At 36.6% G+C, this 26950-nt stretch overlaps 1 protein-coding gene across 1 annotated transcript in view; it reads right to left on the reverse strand.

The window, feature by feature from the left end:
* MAN1A2 (mannosidase alpha class 1A member 2) overlaps positions 783–26950 on the reverse strand; it is a 162204-nt gene continuing 136036 nt past the window's right edge. Inside the window, exons 12-13 of the mRNA XM_001927622.7 lie at positions 26542–26657; positions 783–6710 (exon numbers count right to left, since the gene is read on the reverse strand). Coding sequence (XP_001927657.4) covers positions 6578–6710; positions 26542–26657 — 249 coding nt within the window. The 3' untranslated portion in view covers positions 783–6577. The remainder of the gene's footprint in view (positions 6711–26541; positions 26658–26950) is intronic.

Below are 26950 nucleotides of genomic sequence, written 5' to 3' on the forward strand. Positions count from 1 at the left end.
ATGCTGATAGTCTTTTGTAAATCAATGAAGTAATGGTGAAAATTTCAGGTAATTGGTAGACAGAGAGACCCAGATTTTAGCAAATTATAGTTACTCAGAGATCCTTATTCTTTTATCTGGTCTTATTTTAGTTGCTTCTGAACAGACAAGTCCACAATTAATTTGGATACACCTATTAACATAAATTTTTTAGTTTAAAATTTTGATCAAGTTAAAATTCACTGTGCCAGGAAGAATTAGACCTCAAGGATGTAAATTGGCTGTCATTTCAGGCATTGCTATCACCCCATTTGATGCTCCATGGGGACAGTTTTAAATAGCCTGGAGTTCCTTGGTGCTTGGAGTTCCTTGGTGGCTCAGCAGGTTAAGGACCCAGTACTGTCACTGCTATGGTGTGGGTTCAGTCCCTAGCCTAGGAACCTTCACAAGCAGGTCAAGTTAGATTTTAATGTGACAGAATGAGATCCAGTGATTAAGGTAATTTTTAAGCTTGATGGTCTCAGAGGTTGGACTAGACTGGGGCTTAGAGATAACAGGCAGTCATACTAGAAAATCACCACACAGGTCTACGATTGGTTTTCTTAAAGTCAGATAACATGAAAATTACCCTTTAAGCAAGTTCTTCATTTCTCTAACATCAAGGAATATGAAGTTTAGTAATAAATACTTTTTGAATGTGGAAGACTGAAGACCACCAGTTACTGTAAAGGCCAAAGTTGTTCTGAAAATAGGAAGACTGAACTCTATTGTTATCAGTGGGTACAAATGAAGAATAAACAGCCTTTTCACTTAAAGAACATCTTTATTTAATTTTTAATATACAATCTTACCTTTAATTTATAAAAATTACATACGGAGGATATGACTGGAAATCAGTTTAAGAGTGGCCGGTGGATACTGATTTAGGTTATACTTGCCCCACTTACTAGTTTAGGGAAAAAAAATAGACCAGTGAATTTGAGACCAGTAAGATTGAGAAATGGCATTTCAACTTCCAAATCCAGTAATAAAACCGGGGATGCTGTATGTAATTAATCCAACAAAAACTAGTTTCTAAATTTTCTAAAAAATAGATTTTCCCAAGAAAGAGCTGAGCTTATCTCCATGGAGTTTTCTGGTATGAAAGTTGCAGTAGAATTCTATAGCATTCAAATGGCTACAAGACATTTATAACTGTTTAAAATCCTCTGCATATTAACATGTGTGTATGTGGGTGTGTTTGTGTACTCACACTTACATTCACACTGAGCTGAAGCCATCTGTCTAGGATGCTGGACCTAGAAAAGCCACATTTATAAGGTATGCTCTCTCTATCACTCTAAGTATAGGCTTTCCCTCCTGTAGGATTTCCAAATATAGTGAAATAATTGATGAACTTCTTAGTGAAAAATCTATTTTTGGGATGATTGGCGCATGAATACATGTACTAGCAAATATGGTGTCATGTAATTTTATGAGTTCTGCTGGGCTCAAAGTTTAAGATGGATTCGTTGTTAAACAGTTAAGAGGCTAAGGTGGAGGCTGCTTTAAATATGACGCACGATGACATTCTGAAATAATGCTATTGACTTGAAAAGGATTTGAGGCAAGTGCAAGGAGAGAGAAGGGGAACTCTTCTTCTGAATACTCCTTTTCTCTGCACTCCTCAGATTTAGGCTGTTCTAGAGGTAAGAGGGGTGGGACCCCACTGTAGTCTTAAAAAGGAACAGTGGTTGCCAAATGGCAACTGAGGCACATAACCCATTTCCTGTTGCTTAAAAATTTTCCAAAAGATTGGTTTCTGCAGCACAAAGGTCAGAAATTCTATCATATTCTTGTCATAGGGCTCTAAGAGTATTCAAGTGGAAAAATCTTTGCAGCTCCAGTAATCCAGAGTCCTGGTCCAAAGGTCAGTGAGCCAGCAGAACTTAGAGCAAATACACTCTTTTGACACCAAAGAGATCCTTCCTTTCACATGGAGACTCTGGAATTGTGGCAATAAATGACAAGGCAAGGATAAGGGCTGACAGCAGACCCCACCACACACACACACACACACACGCACACACACACACACACGCAAAATGCCTCTTTCAAGACAGTTGAATCAAACTGAAACCTGAACAGACTCCAATAGAATACATCTATTTTCAAGATAACAAAATATATAGCTTTAGGTTACACAAATACATACAATCGTACTTAACACACATCTTTTGCTTTAAAAATGAATTAGGTACTCAAAACACAGATAAAAGATGCCTATCAAAGTTTACAGGGTCTCATACAAGTTAAAATCGGGACCAAGGGTTAACAACTATGATCCATGGGTCATATCCAGCCCTCCATGTTTTTGTAAATAAAGTTTTACTGGAATACAGCCAAGCTCCCCCCCCCCCATATACTGTCACACCTGCTTTCATGTTTCAACAGCAGAGCTGAGTGGTACAGATAGAGACAGTACGGCTCACAAAGCCTAAAATATCTATTTTCTGGCCCTTTAGAGTAAAGCTTGCTGATCCATTATAGAACACAAAGAACATGATCTGAATGAGCTAAAGGAACAGAAAATCATCTTCACCAATGTTTTTGGACCAGAATAAGTGCATTTAAATATCTCCAGATCATATTTGGCTACTCAAATATTCTGCTTAGAATTTGCGCAGCCAAAACAGTTAACAACTGAGTTTGTTAATTAACAAACACAGTATTAAAAGTCTGTGTACAATTATACTAATGTATATACGTATGAAAAGAGTGGATAAGATAAGAGCTAGCCAATTTGAGGGTAAGGAAACCTAAAGAAAAATAAGAATGTAAAATACCATTACTAGCAACTGTTATTAGGAACATAGAAATATTTTAGTATATTTTTCTTTATAGTTAACAGCATGGGACCATTACTAGGACCCATAGCAGAGCACAAACAATGTACAACTGCAAATTTTATCCATGAATTATGTGACAAAAATTTTGGAATACAAAATAACCAGCTTTTCTATAAAACATTAACTTTTAATTATGTAATTAAAGTGATATAGCAAAATAAGAATGTTTTTATTTCTAAAGTAGATATTTTAGTCAAAGTTGCATCAGAAATCAAGTATTTCTTTGACATTTTCCAAGAGACATTAGTTATTAACTACAATTATAGCTGTTAGTATTATATAGTAACATATTGTTTAAAATATATTATAAACCATTTCTTTTCTTAATTTAAATGAAATATAAAATTAAGGATTCTGTAACATGAATCATACTGGAAAACATTTAAAATGGTATGAACTACACTTATACAGAAAATGCCATAGGAATCACAAAGTGTTCTAATACTTGAAAGAACCTAGCACAATGCTTGCTTGGCACACATTAGGTACTCGGTGTTGGTTCATTCACTCTCTCACTCACTCACCCACTCTTTCAAGGAAATCCAGGCAGGCCTAAGGAGGAACCGCATGATAAGAATGGCAAGCACAACCTTTTACCAAAAAATCTGTAGTTCTGACAAAGACTTTGGCAATGGAGAATGGAGATGAGAAGTGAATGATCAAAATTTTGAACTGCTTGGTTAAAATCTACCAAGGGAAGCCCTGGGTTGCCCCAGGGGACATCAGAGAGAGTAGGGGTCAATATCCAACATAAAGAATACGTCGCTTCCATACCCAGGTTCGCTTTTACATACAAACGTCTCAAAGACAGGAATAAGGTGATGACAGAGAGACATAAAACAGCACATCTGTGCAACCCACCAGAAAGTAAGAACCCTGTGACTGGGTACTTATTTTTCAGCACTGAGTCTTCTTCTTGGTTGGGACCCCATTCTCTTGGTTTTAACAACTTTATGCTGGTTTGAACCAAAAAGTATGATCCTAAAATTCTGAAAGAAAATAAATACAGAAGCTAGAGGGGGTGTTCGACATCTCTATTTTTTTTTTTTCTTTCACATACCAAATGATCTATCTACTCTGCACATTTGTGCCAAAGGCACAAAGCAATGTGTCAGCTTTTGAGGAGGCACCTGATAAGGAGCATTTCTAGGCTCTTTGCAGAAGGTCTTCTAAATACAATGAGTATTTAACCTGAGTAATAAGGTCTACAAAATGCAAAGGACTGTAAAGGACAGAACAAAGTGAAGAATATTCTTGGAAGGACTAAGCAGAATAAGGACTGATCTTGGAGAAAATAACTTTTAAAATCTATAGCAAAAATAAAACATGACACTGGCAAGCCATTTGTAGCTGACTTAAATTGAATTGCCTTTGGTATTCAGAGAAGGAGAAAAAAAGGAAGCAGTGTTACAGGCTGCAGTCTTCTTATCATCACGAGGAAGGTAGGGAGATGATGGAGAAGACTCTCCCTCCGTCCCTCTCTAACTTTTTGCTTGTACCAGACATGCCTTCTCTCGAGCTCCAGTCATCCGAGAAATACACACAGAGCACTTGGGAGGGCGTTCTGTCGTCTCATTCTTTGAGAAGTTCCTGGGGAACCAGGAAGGCCCCTTTCTTCTGCATTCTTCTAAACAAAGTGAGGGAGGGTTCATTGCCATCTCCGCAGCTGTTCTAGGTCTTTTGCCAAGTCAAGTTTTTCATTTGCTTTCGTGACTCATAAGTGGGCTTGTGCTATTTTTAGGAGGAAAGCTAACATTTTTGAGAGCCAAATACTTTCCCTCTCTCTTCCAAAGTTAGTCATCTACCATTCTCATTTAAAATTTTTAATTTTTTAACTAGTAAAAGGTATTACAATTTCAACATGTGTACTAAAATTTAACTCTCCTAAAGATTTAAATAATGCAACTGGCTCTACATCCTTACTTTCTATGTACACTGAAAATCTTGAGGTGGTTATCCTTTATGGGTCATTTGCTGAACCGTGAGGACTGTCTGACTATTTGTGGTATAAGATGATCATCCTTAGAAATACTTAATTTTATTAGTTTATTAAAGCTTTTCTCAATTTAAACCCACCACATGCCAATAAAAGAGGAAAAAGAAAAACTATCAAAGTAAGAAAGTAAGCCTTCAGAATTCTAAAGTGGGCTTCCTATACATCATTTCATGGAATATTCCAATTCAGAGTAAATATTAGACTAATTAATACTACTTCCAACTATTACTGTCCATGGAAGCTGTTTGTATTAAATGTAAAGATGAAAGAGTGACATAAATTCAAGGGACATGAAATTTATAAGCCTTATTTATCTTATAGTTCATAATAAAATTAAAGTCCTTCCCCCCAAAATATAAAGAAATAGTCATCTCTTTAAAGAAATACCATGGCAAAATCTATTGACGGTAAGAGAAAGCCTCTTAGATATAGCCCACATTTAGTGCAACAGAATTAATTACACCGTATTTTAGACACTGAAAATTATTTTGAAACTATTCTGATTGATGCTTTGGATTTCTGTAAATATCCTTGGAGAAAATACAAGCTGAATTTATTTTTTACAAAAAAAATTTGTGAAAAACTCACGCATCTGATGGGATAATAAAGGATCCCCTGTCCCAAGAAGAGTTAAGGAAGTTTCACTGTATTTTGCTTTCGATGTAATACACTGTAGATGTAAGGTGGCTTATTAAGGTGAATTCAGAGCTGCACAATAGTACAGTGAATTGTGCCGAGCTACATAAAGAGAGCTGTCAATCGAGGGATTCTACTGAGTTTAGAATGAGGTTAATGTGGATAAAAGGTACTTGGTAGATTTGCTGGTTTGGAAAAATAATCTCCTACCAACAAAACCAAGGCTTTCTCTCAGAACAGGTTTCAAGGCAACGAACTGTGGCATTTTCCCCACTTTTTGTCATGCTACCAACACGAGACTGAACAACATGCACAAAATCCCAAACCCAGGCTCTTAAGTAGTGGTTATGATAAATAGCAGTTTCAATGATTCCATGTGGAGACAAAGACTTGAGGAGTATTCTTTGTGAGATCATGCCCCCAGAGAAAACAAATTTAACCACAAAATTTCAATGGAAATAGACTGAGATTTGAAATGGTTGCCAGTCCAGTCATCTAATGGGGAACTTGAAAATTCAGACAGGGATAGGTACTCTGGTTCTTTTTCAAGTCTTCTTGCTGCCGATGTGGTTACACTGTTCTTTTGTTACTGTTTATACATTCCATTATTAAAAATGGAGCAAAAAGGGATAAACAATGCATAAATATTTTGACTTGAGAGCTGCTCCACTTTGGGAGGAAACAAATATATAACTGGTTCCAAAGGCCATCTCTAATTCCTGCGAAGTGCTCCACATTCTCGGCTTATTCTCAGGAAGTCTAGCCTCCGGATTCCAGGATGCTGAAAGCAATACAGTAGTAGCAGGCATAATTTCTCATGTGACCATCTTGTTAGGAATCCAAGCACATCAGGTCTCTGTCCCATACACACCAGGATATGTTTTGGTCAGGTATAAAATGGAATCATTTCAAAGTTGAGATATCTACAAGTTGAAAAGTCTTGCAGGGAATAGTCATGTTTCACCTTGCCATATTGACTTAAGAGGTCCAGGTTTTCAAAAGGCCCCTCTCCAGACGAATCTCTGCAGTGGTCCATGTAAACAAAACACAGGTGAGAATGGTCTTTCTGGGGCTGCTTTCATCGAACAGCAGGATTTCTTGAAAGCGTGGTGTTGGCTAAATGTAACACGGGTAGAGGGTGAGCCTCTGTATTAAATACCCAGTGGTCTAAAGGTAAAAGGTCATCACTGGAGAACAGCAGATACAAATACCTGAAAATAAAAGGGGAAAAATGAGTTTCCATTAGGATTCAATGAGATCAAGTGGTCCCAGAGCAGAGGACACCCATAGCTTATTTTGAACGGCTTTGATGAAAAACACATCAGAGAATGAACCTCATCTCAAGTGATTCACACCAAAATAATGGATTCCAGAATGGTGCATAAGAAAATCCAGTAAGATGAAAAACTAGACCTCTGAAATAAGGCAGTTAAGAAGCAAAGTCCACATACCCATTTGAAGCACATAAAACAACAATGCCATAAAATGGCATAAAACAAACCAATTCATAATTTTTCAGAGACATTCTTTGAAAACTCAGATGTAATATTAATCATATATTTTGGCAGTTTACAGAGCTCACAGTCTAACTGTGAAATTAGTTAATTCACATTTATTTATAAACACTGAAGGAAATAAATACATTATGTGGACACAGCCAGGACTTTTATACCCTCCCAATACACCAGTTTTTGCAGTTCTTGGTGCAGGTACTGCAAAATAAAGGTTGCAGAAACATTATAGATTTACAGGAGGTTTAATAAGTTATCAGCCTCTCTGAATAGGTAATAATATTGTTTATATGAAGGTAAGGATTCCTACCGCTCTATGAATATTTCAAGCCACAGCGGTAACTTAGAAATTAAAAAGGATAGTTTACACACATAATGATTCTTAGCTGTAATACTGGGCAAATTCCAATCTGAATTCTATTAGGGGGTCATCAAAGTGAGTATAAGACAACCATAAGGAGTCAGGAAATCTCGGCTTTAACTCTTGATCTTAGCAATAACTAGCTGGGCCTTAGTAGGCTTTTGTGAAGAATTCCTTCATAGTATTTTAGCTAAATTTATTTTTAAAATAGGCACATTAATATCTTTTCTGATTACTGGCATAGTTCTAAACGACAGAGTAATAAACAGGGCTAAATGGGGGTTGCTAATCAACTTTATACCCTATAAAGCTAAAATGGAGAGAAACAAGGCCTCTAACCTCACTCCTTGAGCCTTGACCTTAAGACCTGCTTGACTGATTTATTCACCAGCTTACAGAGAGAGAAGCCAGAACTGAAAAAGACCTGGATGGACAGAACAAGAGACTCTGCTGGGTCTGCTTACTGTACGGATACCAGAAGCACAAGCTCTCTGTGTTCTGAGCAAAAACATGCCCAGGAGAGCTATGTTCTGTGCAGCTGCATGTCCCCTGGTTACATGTGGGTAATGGGTCAGGCTTGCTCTAATCTCATCACTTCTTTGGAGAGGAGTAAGGTGAAGGAATAGAGGGAGAAAATGCAGTTTCCTGCAAAATGATTCCTTTCCATGGGGGATGGAACAGAATCACCTCATGTAAACACAAATGTTATAAAAATCAGAATGATAATGAATGTGAAAGTTTTAGATAAATTTTAGATAAAGAGGTATTATTATTTTTAAACAATCATTTAACAATAATCTTACTAATACTGTAGTGGGTTGAATAGTACACCACCTCCATCCCCCACTCTTGTCTACCTGGAGCCTCAGAATGTGACTTTATTTGGAAATAGGGTCTCTGGGATATAATTAATCAAGAATCTCAAGAGGAAATCACCCTGGATTTAGGGTGAGCCCTAAACCCAATGACTTCTACCTTTATGGGAGAAAGAAGAAGAGATTTGGACTCAGAGACCTACAGGGAAGAAAGTTGTGGGAAGGCAGAGGTAAAGACTGAAGTTAGGCTCCCACCATCCGAGGAAGATCTTCAGAGGAAACGGATCTCAGACTTCAGGCCTCCAGAATGTGAAAGAATAAATTTCTGTTATGCCAAGTTGGTGGTAATTTGTTATGGCAGCCCTAAGAAATAATACAACTTCCACACCTGCCCTCTGTGGGATACCTCTGGACCTTCAGCAGGGGTTTAGAACAAGATTGACCACTTCCTGGAGTCAGATAATTCCTAGAGAGTGGGGGATAGGCTATGGATTTATAGATATATTTAGAAATTAAAGTAATATAACTAAACAATTCATGTCAAGAACATGGTATATACTCTGATTTAACAATAGAACAATAGTTCCCGTCGTGGCGCAGTGGTTAACGAATCCGACTAGGAACCATGAGGTTGCGGGTTCAGTTCCTGACCTTGCTCAGTGGGTTAACGATCTGGCGTTGCTGTGAGCTGTGGTGTAGGTTGCAGACGTGGCTCAGATCCTGCGTTGCTGTGGCTCTGGCGTAGGCTGGTGGCTGCAGCTCTGATTCGACCCCTAGCCTGGGAACCTCCATATGCCGAGGGAGCGGCCCAAGAAATAGCAAAAAGACAAAAAAACAAAACAAAAAAAAACCAATAGAACAACTGGAGAAGTATCTAGTCACTTGTGATGTAACATGATGGAGGATAATGGGAGAAAAAGAATACACACACACACACACACACACACACACACACACACACACATGACTGGGTCACTTTACTATACAGCAGAAACTGACAGAACATTGTAAATCAACTATAATGGAAAAAATAAAAATCTAAAAAAGTATCTTCACTGTAAAACTTGAGAAAAGTCTGCAGTCTAAATGAGCTATCAAACTACCAGATATTTTTTTCTTCTAATCAGGATTATTTAAAAACTCTGGTTCAAAATTAGAGAGAAAAGAGGTCTCTAAGTATGTAAAAAGGTGCTGTTAAGTACTTCAGTTTTAAGGGGTGTCTTGCTTACTTTTTAGAGCTATTTTTAAATGCAGTTCACATACATCTCTTTTATCTTTATTATAAAAAACAAGACATTCAGAGGAGGAGATGGTGCCAGAAGTCATCTCAACCTAAGTGTTAGTGGTAACCACGGAATAGGAAAGTTTTACAGAAAGAACAGTCAACCAAATCTTAGGAGAAGCACTTAAGTGCCTGTGGAGAAATGGTAAGGCTCAAAGGACCAACTATCGAGTTAAACGCGTTCTTTCCTTAATCCCTTCTGTTGATCAAATGAGTCTTGCTGCTTTGTTTCTTCTTTCTCACAACTACCAATGGCAATGTCCAGGGCGTCATGGACAGATGGTACAGCTCTAACAGCTTGCGATGGGGACTGCAAGTATCTCATAAGAAAACCTCCAATGTTTGAAAAACCATTAACATAAACCTTCCATTTCATTTTTATTCTTTATGTTTATATAATGCCTTGGGAACAGACTGGTTAGAAATCGAATTAAACTGAAGAGACTCAGTGGAATTATATTCTAAAAGATGACACATTAAAACATACATTAACCTTTCCAAAAGATCTGCCCCCTCTTACTCTCCACACATCTTTTCCTCAAATCTTAAAGTGGGGAAGAAAAAATAATGAAACAAATGTGGATATATTATGGATCACATGCATTTTTAGAAAAGATAAACTGAAGCAGGCAAAACATTTCTGGTATGCTTTCAATGGTTTATTAGATTTTGTCCTGAGATATAAGGAAGCTGGGGAAAATTCATTTTCCTTGGCCTTTAGGGTCAAATAAGTTAGGACAATTTTCCTATAGGATGGAGGCTACCTAAACTACACAAACAGTTGAATTACTTCATATAACAAAAAGCCTAGAGATAGATGGAAACAAAGGTTGGTTAATTCAGCAGTAAAACACTGTTAGATCTCTGGGTTTTTAAAGATTAATAAAAAAATATTAAATTTTTCCTGGTGCTGAAAGACCTCATCCCTTTTCTTAGGTCATTGACTTAGGAAAACTTCTGTCCCTTTGATATGCACATAAATTTTTTTACAAGTTTAAACTTCTTGCCAGCTTTACAATACAGGAATGTTTTCCTTAAGAAGCTGGGAAGCCATGCCTTTGAAATGTGAACATCAGGGAAGAGAGCACCCCAATCCTCCTGTCACTGTGGGAGGTTAGTTTAGGGGCTTTTCTCCAAGCTCCTTCGTCACAAAGACAGAAGCATTATTTTTCCTTTGGATAGAGGCAGTTAACACAGACGGCCACCCAATCACCCAGCAAATTCAGAATGAACTATGTAGAGCAAACGGTGCTGTCAAGAAGGTACCCCAGATCCCAGAACAAAGTGGAAGTTAACCTGATCACTGTATCCACGGGCCCTGCGTATTCGCCGTTCCTCCACATACATGGATTCAACCAACCTCTTACCGTGTACTTCTCCAGTGTTTACTACTGATAAATACACGCATATTAGCAGACGCATGAGTTCAAATTCCTTCTGCTCAAGGGTCAATTGTACTCTTACCTGAAGACAAGTTATTTATCTTCAGAACATATACATAATTGACTGTATCTACCTGGTTATACAGAAAGACGAAATTTCTGTCTGTCTTTGCCATCTGGCTGTGATGCAAATTGCAGTCTGGTTTAAGGCTTATTCAACAACAAAAATGTTTTCTTTTTCTGCTACATTTGTGGAAAGGATTCTCTGAGTTGGAAAGAGATTTTGTTTTATTTTTTTCCCCCCAGTAATCAGGATCTCCATTATTTTTTTTTTTTTTACTTTCTCCTCAGAATTATAAGATGCTCCATACATTATATCTTCACACAGAAAGTCCAAAGTCAAAAGAAAAGAGACATATCTTCAGGTGTGTGTAGATTTTGATATTCTAACAAGTGCATAGTGGTATCTCATTGTATTTTTAATTTGTGCTAATGATGTTGAGCATTTTTTCAGGAGCTTATTTGTCATCCATCTCCTCTGAAGATACAAGTGACAGTGACATGTCTGTTAACTCTTCTGCCCAGTTTTAAATTGGCTGCACATTATCTTATTGCCGAGTTTTGAGAACTAATTATACAACCTAGATACAAGTTCTTTATCAGGTATACACTTTGCAAAGACTTTATCCCAGTCTGTGGCCTATTTTTTCATCATTTCATTTTCTTTCAAATGCTTTTAAAGAGCAGATGTTTTTAATTTTTAGATCAATTCATCAATTTGTTCTTTTATAAAAGATTATGCTTTTGGTATAATACCTCAGAAATCTTTGCCTAGCCCGAGGTCACAAAGATCTTCTTCTACGTTTTCTACTAAAAGTTATTCTAGCACTATTCTAGTCAATTATTCTAGCACTTTTTGTTAAAAAGTCTACCTTTTCTTACTGCATTTTCTTTGTACTTCTGTCAAAAATCAACTGCCTATACACACACACACACACACACACACACAAATATGACAATGAAACAGAAGAGGAAATCAGGTGGGGAGGACTCAGGGGACTCGAGATCCCCCCACCCGATTCTCTATTCTGTTTCATTGACATATTTGTCTATCAATTATTATTAGCTGTTATAGCAATACCACAGTGTTTTGATTATAACAGTTTTATTATGTTAGCTTTATAGTAAATCTTGAAATCAGGTAATATTAGTTAACTTTGTTCTTTCTCAAACTTGTCTTGGTTTCTAGGTTCTTTGCATTTCCACATGAAATTTAGAAAGAGCTCATTAATTTCTACCAAAAAAACCTTCAGAGATTTTGACTGGGACTGTATAACTACAGATCAATTGAGGGAAAATTAACAATACTGAGTTTTCAGAGCCATAGAGAAAATGAATCTCTCCATTTATTTGGCCCATAATTTCTCTCAGAAATGAATTTTGGTTTTCAGTGTACAGGTCTTTTATATGTTTTGGCAAGATTTATCCCTAAATATTTACCTGTATGTTATTACAAGCAGCATTTTTTGAGTGTACTGGTAGTACACACAATTGATTTTAACATATTAATCTTCTATCTCCAACCCTGCTAAATTCACTTACTAGTTCTAGCAACTTTTTGAGAAACGCAATAGGATTTTTAGAGAGGACAATCATGTCCCATGTAGAAGAAAAAAAAAAAAAAAAAAAAAAGGTTAGATGTACTTCTTCTTTTCTAGTCTGGATGTCTTTTTTTCTTTTTCTTGTCTGACTGCACTGGAGAGAATCTCCAGTATGCAGCTAAAAAGAAGAGAACAGACATCCTTGTCTTATTCCAGATCTTAGGAGGAACCAAGGAACCTATAGTATGAGGTTAGCTATAGGTTCTTTATATACTCTTTATCCAGTTAAAAGCAACCCTTTCTGCTTTTTGTTTGCTAAGAGTTTTATCAGGAATGGATGCTGAATTTTGTCAAATGATTTTTCTGTCTATTGAGGTGATCATAGGGTTTTTCATTTACATTTCACTGATTTTAAAATGTTAAATCAAGTCTCCATACCTGGAATAAGCCGACTTGGGTCATGATGTGTTACTGATTTAATATGTTGTTAGGTATGATTTGCTAATATCTTTAGCTATTTTATAGCTATCATATTAGTTTTGTTTCCAATGAGGTCTCTGCTGTCATTCTTGCATTTGCTTGTTCCTTTTTACCTAACTTGTCTTTTTCCTCTGGTTGCTTTTAAGACTTTTTTCCTTTATCATTATTTTTGAGCAATTGGATTACATGTGCCTTGGCTGAAGTATTCTTCATATATCTTGTCCTTGAAGCTTGTTCAGCTTCTTGAATCAGTGGATATAGTGTTTACATCGAGTTTGACAAGATTATAGCCAATTTTTTTTTTTTCATTCATCCCTCTGCCTTCTCTTTCAAAGATCTCAATTTCACGTATTTTAAGCCACATGCAGTTGTTACACAGTTCACAGATCTTGTTACTATGATTTGCTATGTAGATCCAAAGCTATAGATTACCACCCCCCTGCCACGCCACTACTGATATAGGACTTTCCTGAGTCCTCTACTTGGTGGCCCATGAATCAGGAGCTTTTCCAGTCATGTTATCGAAACCAGGCACTGTCCCTGGCCCTGTATGATCACCACAGACTGTTTCCTTTCTTCCCTCAGAGATGATTCTTTCCCTCAACTCAGGTAGTTTCTTCATTCTGTTGAATGCTCCAGGGGGTTCTCCTGGGTTCTCTATGTGCAGCTCTCTCCTCCCTGGTACTTTCTGTGGACACTAGTCTCTTAGTTTCCTTGGACTCACAGTTCAAGCTCCTCAAAGAGCTGGCTGCACTCTGCCTCAGGCCTCCCTTGCTGTGCAGTGGACTGGAAACTCCATCAAGACAGCAAGCTGGGGCCTACACAAGGTCCACCCATCTTGGGTCCCTTTTCTCAGAGATTACAATCCTTCATTGTCTCTTGTCCAGTGTTTTGAAACCCATTGTTTTACATATAATTTACCTGTTTGTTTCAAGGGGAAGGGTAAATCTGACCTCCATTATTCCATATTAAAGAAGCAACAATCCTATTCTTCCATTTTTAAATATTCTGTCAAATGATTTGGTGAACACCACATAACCATGTTCATGGAATCCCTTACCCTCTATTATTAACCTTATTAACCAGTTCAAAAAGACCACTAGAGTTTGTCCAGCAAGAACTTGTTTTAGGAACCCTTTCTGGCTCTTCATGATTACTAATTTTTTCTAAAGACTTTATACCATGCTTTTTTGGAATTTTGTGAAAATGGACATTACATTGATCTACTTTCATTTTTCTTAATCCAACTTTTCCCTTCTTTAAATTATGTATCTATTCTGCTGTGTTTCTCTCCATTATTCATGAAAGAATATTAATAATGATTACAAAAATTACATTTATAGTAGTACCTTGATATGTAATTTCTTTGGCTCCTTATAATCATTTAAAATAACAAGTTACTTTTCTCCTCTTGGAGCTCTAGTTTCCTCTCAGTTGTATTTGTTTTCCTTTCATGACATTCCAGGGTAAGCTATAGGGGTTGGAGTTAAAGTATAGATGTTTTGGCATTTTAAATCTTATGATTTCCTTTGTAGAACACCATTGCTTTTCTAATTTTTTATTGTAGTAAAAAAGACGTAACATAAAATTTACCACCTTAACCATTTTTAAATTCAGCAGTGTTAAGTATATTCACAAAATGTTTTCGTCTTGCAAAACTGAAACTCTATACCCTTTAAACAACTTCCTTTTTCCCCCTCCCCCAGGCCCTGGTAACCCCTGTCTACTTTCTTTTCCTTTGCATTTGACTGTGGATACTTCATGTAAGTGAACTGTAACAGTATTGTTCTTTTGTGATGACTTATTTCACTTCACATGATGTCCTCAATGTTCATCCATACTGCTGCTTCCCTGATTTCGATTCTAGAATCCTACCTTCCATTACTTTTAGTGATGTTTTTTAGTAATGTTTTTTAGTCAGGCTAGTTTTCTTAGTGTCTTTTTAATGAAAGCTAGCATTTATTATCTCAAGCTGGAGCCCTCTTTTCATGAAATGACTTTCTGCCTTATATCATCTGTTAACATCTTGTGTATCATTTAGCATCATTTCAGTATTTTACTCATAACTAGAGTTAGTTCACATCAAAGTTCTTTTCTCTGAATTTCCAAAATATTTATATTCTATTTAGCACTTGACTATATATACTTTTATTGAGTTTGCCCATGTCCAGAAGTAAGAGATTTCTTAACTAGACCTCAAGCTCATGAGTAAAGTATGTTTCATATGCTTTAATTCTCAAAGAGCACAATTCTGAAAAGAGAGTAGCTATTTAAGGAATACTACTGACTTGACTTAGTTTGTAAACTAGCCTTCAGGGGGAAGTGAGCAGAGAATAGCAGAGAACAGGAGATTTAATGCTACTTTTCTCATCCAGTTGGAAAAATAGTCCTCTCACGGTAGAAAGTTACTTTAGGATACAGTTATGGACAAGATAAAAGATAAAAAATAAAGAATAAATGGAAGGGAATGATAGGGGCTTTGTTTTTCAGTCTTCCCTCTTTAACTATTTTTTTACCTAAGAATCCTTACTCCAATGATCTATCTCACTGATTCTTCCTTTCTCACAAATGTATTACTTAGATACTTTCGATGACAAACTGAATCATACTACTCAAAGCTTTGTTGACAAAACCATTATCAGAACTGTCTTTGAACCTACTTCAAAACCTTGTTCACTAGGGAATTAGCTTTAATACTGTGATAGCTGGCTAACTGCACATTTGCTTATACTGAGAATAACTTTACAGCAGAGAAAAATAACAATAGCTATAAAAAGAAGAACCAGAACTACTACAGGATATGATAACATCAGCAATAATATCTGAATAACAATTTACTAGCTTTTTTCCTCTTTCCCCCTACCTCAATATTTTACTATAAAACTTTCAAACCTATAGAAACCTTGAAAGAATGTTACAGTGAAACCCACATATACTCACCTTCTAGATGCTAAAATTAACATTTTGGTATATTCCTTCATCACAAATCTATTATACTACGTATAACTAGCTATTTATAACATTAAAATATTCTCCTAGAAAAAGCAGCTAATTAGCCAACCTAGCTAAATATCAAGAAAAACATGCTTAGTAAAATTGTTTTCAAAGGGAGAAATAGAAGTGTCACTGGAATTTTTTTTAAAACCAGAACAAACTTAGAACAATAAACATTATATAACAATATTTACTTGAGTTTTGATAGGAAGACTGTTGCCACAAATTTTAGCTCCTACAGTTCTATCTTTACCATCTCTGCTTTAAGCGGCACCAAGATTAAAAACACTTAGAATTTTATTTACTAGCACATTATTTGATAATAATTATTTGACAATAGCAAATCAGATGACGTTAGTTTTAAGGAAGAATTAAAAAGTTTCTAGACAGAAAAAGTTAAGAGCAAGACGTATATGTGAAGTCAAATGGTCAACAAACATAATTCCTTTTTTTCTAGATGTCTTTCAAAAGTTTATGACTAATGGACCAAAAACATACTTGCTTTTTTTCTAGATGCCTTTCAAAAATTTATGACTAATGGACCAACAAAAAGTGAATGAATTTTAAAAAAGTGATACAGTCATATAACAGTATATTTACTGAGAGAAAGGCATGAACTACTGATACATGCAATAACACTGACTGATCTAAGAAATACTATGACGAAAATAATGCCAGACAAAAATAAGTGCATAATGCACCATCAGGCAACCTATAGTGACAGAAAGCAGCTATCTACTCAGGGTTGGGGTGAAACTCACAGCAAGGCTAGAATGGAGATGTTCCACATTACCTGCGGTGGTACTTACCCAGGCTTATATATTTGCCAAAACACAATGAAATGTATACTTAGAATGCTTCAATAAAGCCAATTTTTAAAGCTAAGAAAAAAGGCTGACAGAAAAGGAAAATAATCTTAAGTGTTATTGCTACATGAGCACAATTTGAGTTGTAGCTCCCTCTACTGTAGCAAAAGAAAACTGGCAAGGATATATCAAAGTACAGAGTTTGGAAACTGAAAAACTGCTTATCAAGAGTGCAAGTGAAATTCTCTCTGTGTGTTTGTGTATTTGGATTGCATTGATACTGTGGTTAAGAGGAGTTAAAAACACTGTGGAGACCCCAGTTCTGGTTCTTCAGTACACCATTTGAGGAGACTGGACTACATAAATACAGCAGTCAAGCAAAGATTTGCCCACCTGACTGCATGATACACTAGCTATTTCTTGATCCCTAATTGCTTCCATAAATGGTTTACTGAGTCACAGGTGTCAGTAGTTCTCAAAGTGTGATCTCCAGACTAGCAGTATCAGCCTCACCTAGGAACTTGCTGCAAATGCAAATTCTCAGACCTCACTCCAGACCTACTCAGGAACTTTGGCACTAGAACCCAGTCATCTGTGTTTTAAGAAGCTTTCCAGGTGATTCTGATGCATGCTTAAATTTAAGAACCACTACCCTAGGTTTACTAACTTTTTAAACTGCTAACACTAGTTAGTTTGTACTGTTTCTGCTTTTCTCCTCCATGTGGGCATCTGAATCTTTGCCTCCTTACTGAAAACAGGTTAACTGCCCTAATTTCCCTGTTTTGACATCTTGCCTTGGGCTCTTTCTTCTTACTTTATCAATTCTTTGGCCCATTCATTATTAGCTATATTCTAGCACTAACCTAATTCTGATTCTAAGCCCTGAGCCTGAAGCAGGAAACAAAATAGGTCTATTATTCTCTTCTCCTTCCCACTCCCACTTTTTAAAGATCTTATATATAAAATTGCTGTTTTTTCAGATCTCTCTCTTAGAATCCAATGATTTAATCCTTCATTCCATAAATATTTAACTGAAACAAGTATGTGTGGCCCCACTAGATGCTAGAGGTACAACAATAACTAAAATATACTCCTTGTGAACTTTATATTCTAAGTTGGGGAACCAAAGGGAATTAAACAAGATGTTAGAAGATAGGTGCTATGGAGGAAACTTAAGTAAGGGAAAAAGGGAATGGGGGCAATTAAAATTTTATATAGGATAATTAGGGATGCTTAAAAATAGTTAGAAATCATCAATTACAAACTACTACTTAAGACTGAAATTGTAAAGTTTCTAGGAAAAAAACACGGAGAGAAAGAGCTCCTTGATGCGGGTCTTGGTAACAATTTTTTGGATATGACACAAAAAGCAGAAACAACATAGGAAAAAAATAAGTAAGCAGAACTATATCAAACTAAAAAGCATCTGCAGAGCAAAGGAAACAATCCTACAGAGTGGGAATAAATAACTGAAAATTGTCTATCTGACAGGTGTTAATAACCTAAATATGTAAAGAACTAATATGACTCAATAGCTAAAAACAAAACAATCAAAGTAAAAAATGGACAGAAGAACTGCACATTTTCCAAAAAAGATGTAGAAATGGCCAACAGCTGATACATGCAACGATGCTCAACATCAACAATCATTGGGGAAACGCAAATCAAAACCATAATGAAATATCATCTTACACCATCAGAATGACCATTATCAAAAAGACAAGAGATAATAGATGTTGGTGAAATATGGAGAAAAAAGAAACACTTGTGTACTCTTGATGGGAATGTATCTTGGTAAAGCCACTAGGAAAACAGTATGGAGGAAACATTAATAAAGGAAGATTATTCAAAGAAATGGAAAGATATCCCATGCTCTTGGATTGGAAAATTAATAGCATTAAAATGGCCATACTACTCAAAGTAATCTATAGATTTAATGTGATCCCTATCAAATAACCCATGACACTGTTCACGGAACTAGAACAAATAATCCTAAAATTTATATGGAACCATGAAAAACCCAGAATTGCCAAAGAAATTGTGAGGAAAAAGAACAAAGAGGAGGCATAACCTTCTCAGACTTCAGACAATACTGCAAAGCTACAGTAATCAAAATGGTGTGGTACTGGCAAAAAAACAGACAGATGGATCCGTGGAATAGAAACCCACATACTCTTGGTCAACCAATCTTCAACAAAGGAGGCAGGAACATGAAACTGGAGAAAAAGTCTCTTCAGCAAGTGGTGCTGGCAAAACTGGACAGCTGCATGTCAATAAATCAAGCTAGAACACACCCTTATACCATACACAAAAATAAACTCAAAATGGTTTAAGACTTAAGCATAAAATAGGACACCATAAAACTCCTAGAAGAGAATACAGGGAAAACATTCTTTGACATAAATCATACAAATGTTTTCTTAGGTCAATTTCCCAAGGTGACAAAAGTAAAAACAAGTGGTATCTAATCAAAATTACAAGCTTTTTTGCACAGCAAAGAAAACCATAAACAAAATGAAAAGACAACCTGCAGAACTGAAGAAAATATTTGCAAACAATGTAGCCAACAAGGGCTTAATTTGCAAAATATAAAAATAGCTCATACAACTCAATAACAACAAAAAAAGCCCAACTGAAAAATGGGCATGAGACCAAAACAGGTATGTCTCCAAAGAAGACATTCAAATGGCCAATAGGCACTTGAAAAGATGTTCCACATCACTAAGTATTAGAGAAATGCAAATCAAAACTACAATGAGGTACCATCTCACACCAGTCAGAAGGGCCATCATTAAAAAGCCTACAAACAACAAATGCTAGAAAGGATGTGGAGAAGAGGTAACCCACCTACACTGATGATGGGACAATAAATTGGTGCAGCCACTATGGAAAACAGTAAAAACTAAAAACTGAGTTGTCATGTGATCCAGCAAACCCACTCTTGGGCATATATCCAGACAAAATTATAATTAGAAAAGATACATGTACCCTTATGTTCATAGTAGCACTATTTACAATAGACAAGACATGGAAACAATCTAAATGTCCATCAACAGATGAATAGATAAAGGTGTGGTACATATATACAATGGAATATTACTCAGCCATAAAAAGAACAAAATAATCCCAGCAACATGGACGCAATTAGAGATTATCATACTAAGTGAAGTAAGTCAGAAAGAGAAAGACAAATATCACATGTTACTTATATGTGGAATCTAAAATATGGCACAAATGAACTTATTCATGAAACAGAAATAGGCTCACAGACATAGAGAACATTTGCAGTTGCCAAGGGGGAAGGGATGGAGTGGGAGTTTGGGGTTAGCCAATGCAAACTATTACATGTAGAATGGATAAACAACAAGGTCCTACTATATAGCACAGGGAACTACATTCAATATCCTATGATAAACCATAATGGAAAAGAATATGAAAAAAAAGGAATGTGTGTGTGTATAATAACTGAGCCACTCTGCTCTATAGCAGACATTAACAAAACAATGTAAATCAACTATACTGCAGCAAAGAATAAAACATTAAAAAAAATTAAAAACGGAACAATCATACAATCCAGCAGCGCCACTTTTGGGTATATATCCAAAACAAATGAAAATAGGGTATCAAAGAGATAGATACCTGCACTCCCACGTTTGTTGCAGTATTAGCCAAATTTCACAGTCGCTAAAATATGCAAACAACTCCAGCGTTCATCAACAGATGAAAGGATAAAGATGTGGTGCATATACACACACAATGGCATACTATTCAGCTATGAGAAAGAAGGAAATCCTGACATTTGCAACAACATACATGGACTTTGAGTGCACTACACTAAAGTGAGATAAGTCAGAGAAAGACAACTATTCTATGACCGCTATATGTGGATTCTAATAGTCTGTCAGTAACAGCATCAAACACTGTAGATGTTATATATATTACTAACACTACAAGTAAAAAAATGAAAGACAATGTGAAAGAGATTCATATTTATTTGCAGGTTCATGCACTGATAACACAGAAGCAGCAATATGATTGTTTTATGGTAGCCTAGTATAACTGATATGATTGCTTCACAGTAGCCTAGGCTATACCTGAATAAATGATTAGAAAATTTTTATGGCATACTGTTATAGTCATAGTAACACAGAATTGTAAACACTGCCACATATTTTCAAAAACTACCACCTGTGATGACAGGCTGGTACCCAGTTTCTCAAATTATGAGAGAGAGATGGGGGTATGCATACTGCACAGTAACGTAATTTGAAAGCCAAATTATAAAATGTTAAGGAAACTAATGCAGTATTCATTTTATAGTAAATATTACTCATCTTGTGCCTACATAGGAATAAATACTGAAATGATGATAATATAAAAACATCTCATTCTGTATGCTCTTCCCATATAGTTATTAGATTTCCACATGAAGACACACACATGCACAACAGGTTAAGTTTATTAACTGTACAGAACAATGATCTATTCATCAGGTGGATGTGGATCATCAGAGATCCAGCCTTTGTGCTGAGTAGGCTGAGGAGGGGGCGGGTAGTCTTGCTGTCTCAGAGGTAGGGGAGGTGGACGGGGAGGCAAGCACACTCAGTACAGCTATGTGCAAATACATCATACATTCTGACTTTTTGCCTTTTCATAGCTCTAAAAATGTTTCTATGTGGTACTAATCCTTCTTCCACTGTTTGCTTTCGTTTCAGTGCTTGTATCATAGAAGGTCCATGTCATAAAAGAAGTCAAAAGCAGACCTGAATAAGTGGAACCCTCCCACCACACTGTCTAAGGTCAGTTTGTTTCTGGAACAGCTTTTTCTGTCTTCTTCCTCATCATCTGCTACTGGTTGGGAAGTACTTGTCTTCTGTTAACTCCTCTGATGTGGTGTCTAATAGCTCTTGAATTTCTCCAAGATCCATAACCATACCCTTCCTCCCTCCCTTTTTCTTTGCTACACCCACAGTCTGGTTTATGATTTCCTTGACTGGCTCTGCTGTAAATCATGTGAAGTCATGTGCAACATCTGGACCCAGTTTTCTCTGTCAAGAATTTACTGGTTTCAGGCTTGATGGCTTTCATAGCTTTTTCTTTAACAATGATGGCACTTTCAATGGTGTAATCTGACTGTCATGACAATCTATTGGGAGTTCACTTCCACAGCACTGACATGCATTACATAGAGTACCGAGTGTAATCAGTGGTCCTTAGAGGCTGAATCAGAGATGTGTTTGGAGGCAAGTAGGACACTTTGCCGTCTTTGGTGTTTAACTCCAGGATTCTAGGTGGTCAGAGGTGTTGTCCAATAACAAAAGAACTTTAAAAGGCAGTCCCTTACTGGCAAGGTACTTCCTGACTTCAGGGACAAAGCAAGGATGGAACCAATCCAGAAAAAGGGCCATCCTCCAGGTCTTCTTAATATACAACCAAAAGATGTGCTGTTGGTATTTATCCTTTCCCTTCAAGGATCAAAGATTAGCAGCTTAACAGATAAGGATAGATAAGGATAGTTTTTTTTTTTTTTTTTAAGTTTTACTGAAGTATAGTTGATTTAAAATGTGATACTCTGCTGTACAACAAAGTGATTCAGTTATAAGGGCAGTTCTTTTTTTTTTAAATTAATTAATTTATTTTTTTCCTTTTTTAGGGCCGCTTCTGCGGCATATGGAGGTTCCCAGGGTAGGGGTCCAATCGGAACTGTAGCTACTGGCCTATATTACAGCCACAGCAACACCAGATTCAAGCAGCGTCTGCGACCTACACCACAGCTCATGGCAATGCCAGATCCTCAACCCACTGAGCAAGGCCAGGGATCAAACCCGCAACCTCATGGTTCCTAGTCAGATTCGCCAACCACTGAGCCATGATGGGAACTCCATAAGGGCAGTTCTTATAAGTCCAACTGCATGTACACAAAACAGTAGAGTTAGCTTATACCTTATTGCTTGAAATTCTGGTACTTATGTCTCTTCCTTCTAATAAATGTCCTCTGTGGCTTTTGTTTCCCCCAAGAACAGGGCACTTTCACCTGCATTAAAAACCTGTTTAGGAGTTCCCACTGTGTCTCAGTGGTAATAAACCCAACTAGTATCCATGAAGATGTGGGTTCGATTCCTGGCCTCACTCAGGAGGTTAAGGATCCAGTGTTGCTATGAGCTGCAGTGTAGGATGCAGACATAGCTCAGATCTGGCTTTACTGTGGCTGTGGCGTAAGCAGGCAGCTGCAGCTCTGATTAGACCCCTAGCCTGGGAACCTCCATATGCTGCAGGTGTGGCTCTAAAAAGCAAATAAACAAAAAGCCTGTTTAGGCAGACATTCCTTTTCCTCAAAGATTTTCTTAACAGCATCTGGGAACTCGATGCTGCCTCTTAGTCAGCAGAAGCTGCTTCTCCTGTTGATTTATCTTGATTTTCTTTTTTAAAGCCAAATCTTCCTAAAGTTATCAAACCATCCTTTACTGGCTTTAAATCCTCCAGCTTTAGATCCTTCACCTTCCTTTTGCTTTAAGTTGTTATATAACTACTTTGCTTTTTCTCAAATCATATTAGGGACCATAGGAATGCCTTTCTTATAGCAATCCTGCACCCAAATAAAAAGGTGTTTTGCAAAAAAAATGCAAGGTTTCTGTGGTGTCGCTGGTGTACCTGCAGTAATGACTTAATGAAGTTCTAATTTTTATGTTTTTTACAATCATCCTCACACTAGATTCACTTATCATGCAATACTGAGAAACCCCAGCTACAGACCACAATCTACAGTACATATCAAACAATTTAACTTTTTCTTGTAATGTTATAACTTTCCTCTGCTTCTAAAGAGCATGTGCAGCATCACTAGCGGTGCTATGTATGGGTCCCACTACTCAAGGTTCACAGTATTGCACCAAATATGGTGAAAAATACCTAGGAAATACAAGAGATCACAATTTACTAGAGAGACAACTGCTCACATGGAGATGATTAGCATCATTCGGCATTTTAAGTGGGTACTCCTATCACTTGAGCTCAGGAGGTGGTAACAAAATTACTATAGTAGCACAGATGTATTACAGTTAATTCTATGCAGTTACAATTTAATACTGCATCTTGACATTTGTTGACATTGCTTTCCACTGTGAATGGTGCCATGTACAGTATGTGTTAGGTTTTGAGAAATTTTAACTTTTAATAACAGATTTGTGTATCTTTTCTGATAGTAAATGATAAAACAGACTAATATGTACATATATTTTATGAATTTATGATGTACCTGAATTCCTCCTTATTTTTTTTTCATTATTTCTAGGCCACATGGTTCCATCCTCAAGTTTTTTCAAATGTCACACATTTCAAAACTTTTCCAATGTATTTATTAAAAACAATACATATACATGTGGATCAAGGATCAACTGTAGTTACCTTTGGGAAGTGAAACTAAATGTAGGATACAGAGAAACTTTTGTTTTTCACTTTTTTCTTTGCCATACTACTTAATTCATTTTGCTATATCCACATACTATTTTATATTTTAAAAATTTATATTAAAAACAACCCATTAGCCTTGATTTTTGAGGAGCTACACAAGGCATGAGATAGATATTTATACGACTAATTTTAACATGACAAGTACTATGTTGTTAATTCTGTACAGTACAACAAACATTTGTTGAGTGTATGTATATTCTATCCCAAACATTAAGCTAAACACTGAGGATATTTTTTTTTTTTTTTATTTTGCTCTTTAGGGCCACACCCACGACATATGGAGGTTCCCAGGCTAGGGGTCTAATCGGAGTTACAGCTGCCTGCCTACACCACAGCCAAAGAAATGCGGGATCCAAGCCACTTCTGTGACCTGCATCACAGTTCACGGCAATGCCGGATCCTTAACCCACTGAGCAGGGCCAGGGACTGAACCCACAACCTCATGGTTCCTAGTTGGATTCATTTGTGCTGTGCCACAACAAGAACTCCCAACAGTAAGGATATTAATAATTCATGTATACTATGAGAACAGGGGAAGTATTTTAAGTATACCTAAGGACGGACTGATTCTGTCCTAGACTCATAGAGAAAGTGACATTTGAGCTACGTCTTGAAAAAGTAAAAGGATTTCATTAGGAATAATAATTTTTAAAAAAAGGAGTGATAAATTCCATGCAGAAAGAAAAGCAGGAGTAAAAGCACCTAAGTAAAAATACATAATAGGCAGGTACAGATCAAATAAATGCAGGGGGAAAGTGGTATAGTAGGAGAGGTGACTAAAGAGATACGTGTAGCACTTTATCTTAATTATTCAGTGTAAGAGCAAAGAATATAAACAATGTGAAGGTAAGGAGCAACCTTTTCCAACCACCTTTCTCACTTGGGGAGATATACCTGCGGGCTAAGTTCTAAAGTAGGACTACTGAAGCAAAATTAATGTGCTCTTAACACCTCCCAGCAGGTTATTTTCCAAAGATTTCACCACCCACATCAAATAACATACACTCACTTCCAGTGTTTGTGACTAGATCCATATATCCTTGATAACAATTAAGGGAAAGAGTTGAGAAAAGATATATAAATGTGAACTGGTTAGAGGTCTTTAAAGTTTGATTAACTTGGATATATGCAGAAAAGGCTTACCTATTAAATCTGTGAGTGACACAAAGCTAAAATAGCTGATACATTAAATGAAAAACCCAAGAGTTAAAAAAATTTCAATAAATTAGAACAGAATGTTAAATTAACAAAATAAAATTTAAAAAAAATAAAGGTAAATGTAATACATTTCAGAAAAGCAAGTCATAACAACATAGGAGAGAAAATAATTATCTTGGAGTTCCCATCATGGCTTAGTAGAAAGAAATTTGACTAGCATCCTATTAATCAGGGATAATTACAGAAAAACTGGAATAAGACAGCCATTTAGGATAAGAAACTTAGTTTAAGACATGTACATTTATTTATTTATTTTCTGGCCACACCCATGGCATGTGGACGTTCTGGGGCCAAGGATCAAACCTGCGCCACAGCAACAACCTGAGCCACAGCACTGACAACCCTGGATCCTTAACCCACTGCACTACCAGGGAACTTCTGAAGCATGTAAATCTAAATTATCATACACCAGAATGTAAGCTAGGAGTGTGCTAAATGTAGAGTCCAGGAGAGTAAAAATTTTTGTCCTTTTTACCTACTGCTGTATCTCCAAATACCCTGAGTGATGTCTGGAAACATTTTTTGAACAAATAAAGTGACAGTTTATGAGGCATTCCAGCAGAGACTGACAGAAAAAAGAAATATGAAATTTAAGAGACGGTATCAAGGACCTTACTTTGCAGGTCTTTAGGGAAGTGGACATACTTGAAGTCTTCACCTTCTTCCAGGAAAGTTTATAGCTATGGTCATACACCCTTTAGCACCAGCAAAATTCCATGATTATTCCTAACAGATTTCATCAGCTACAGCGGGGAGCTGAGGTGCGGTCCCAGGACCAACATCATCAGCATCATCTGGGAGTTTGTCAGAAATGTACATTCTTAGTTCCACCCTAGACCTACTGAATCAGAAACTGCACATATGGCCCAGTTATCTGTGTTTTAAGAAGTCCTCTAGCACGTACTAGCACTAAGGACCAAATAAAGGTACACTTATTTGACAAAATATCTGCCTCAGCCTAAGTCATCCTTCATGAGATGCAGCTAAAACTTTAAGACTCATTACATACAAGACATTTGTAATAAAATTTAGTGTAACATCATAGTCACAATTCATCATGCAGTGACCACACAGCAAAACCAGCCCATAATGAAACAAAGATTGTTAAAGGCATCTACTTACTTTAATGTTTCTGCAAGAAAGAAGCTCTGCTGTACATCATCATGTGTAGGAGTAGAGGAATATACATCCTTCACCCCAGAAAATCCACTGCTGACTCGGCAATACTTTTCGATAGCCTATGAAAAAGATGAAACAAAAGCATCAATGCCATAGAATTTCACGTTTTGAAGCACTTATGAAAAAACCACAGTCCAAAGTTCACAGAGCTCTCCATGAGAATTTAACAGTTTCAGAAGAAGATTTATTATCAAATGGAAATAGCTTCACACTGGAAAAAGTAACTGAGGTGTCCTGTTTCCAGCGGAATTTCTACAACTCTTTAATCTTTTTAAGACATCTTGTATTTTCCTAACTTAGGAGTCAAATTTAGGCTATTCACATTGAGTTAGAGACCTATCTGGCACAATAA

The sequence above is a fragment of the Sus scrofa genome, chromosome 4 (assembly GCF_000003025.6).
Source record: "Sus scrofa isolate TJ Tabasco breed Duroc chromosome 4, Sscrofa11.1, whole genome shotgun sequence".
NCBI classification, from domain to species: Eukaryota; Metazoa; Chordata; class Mammalia; order Artiodactyla; family Suidae; genus Sus; species Sus scrofa.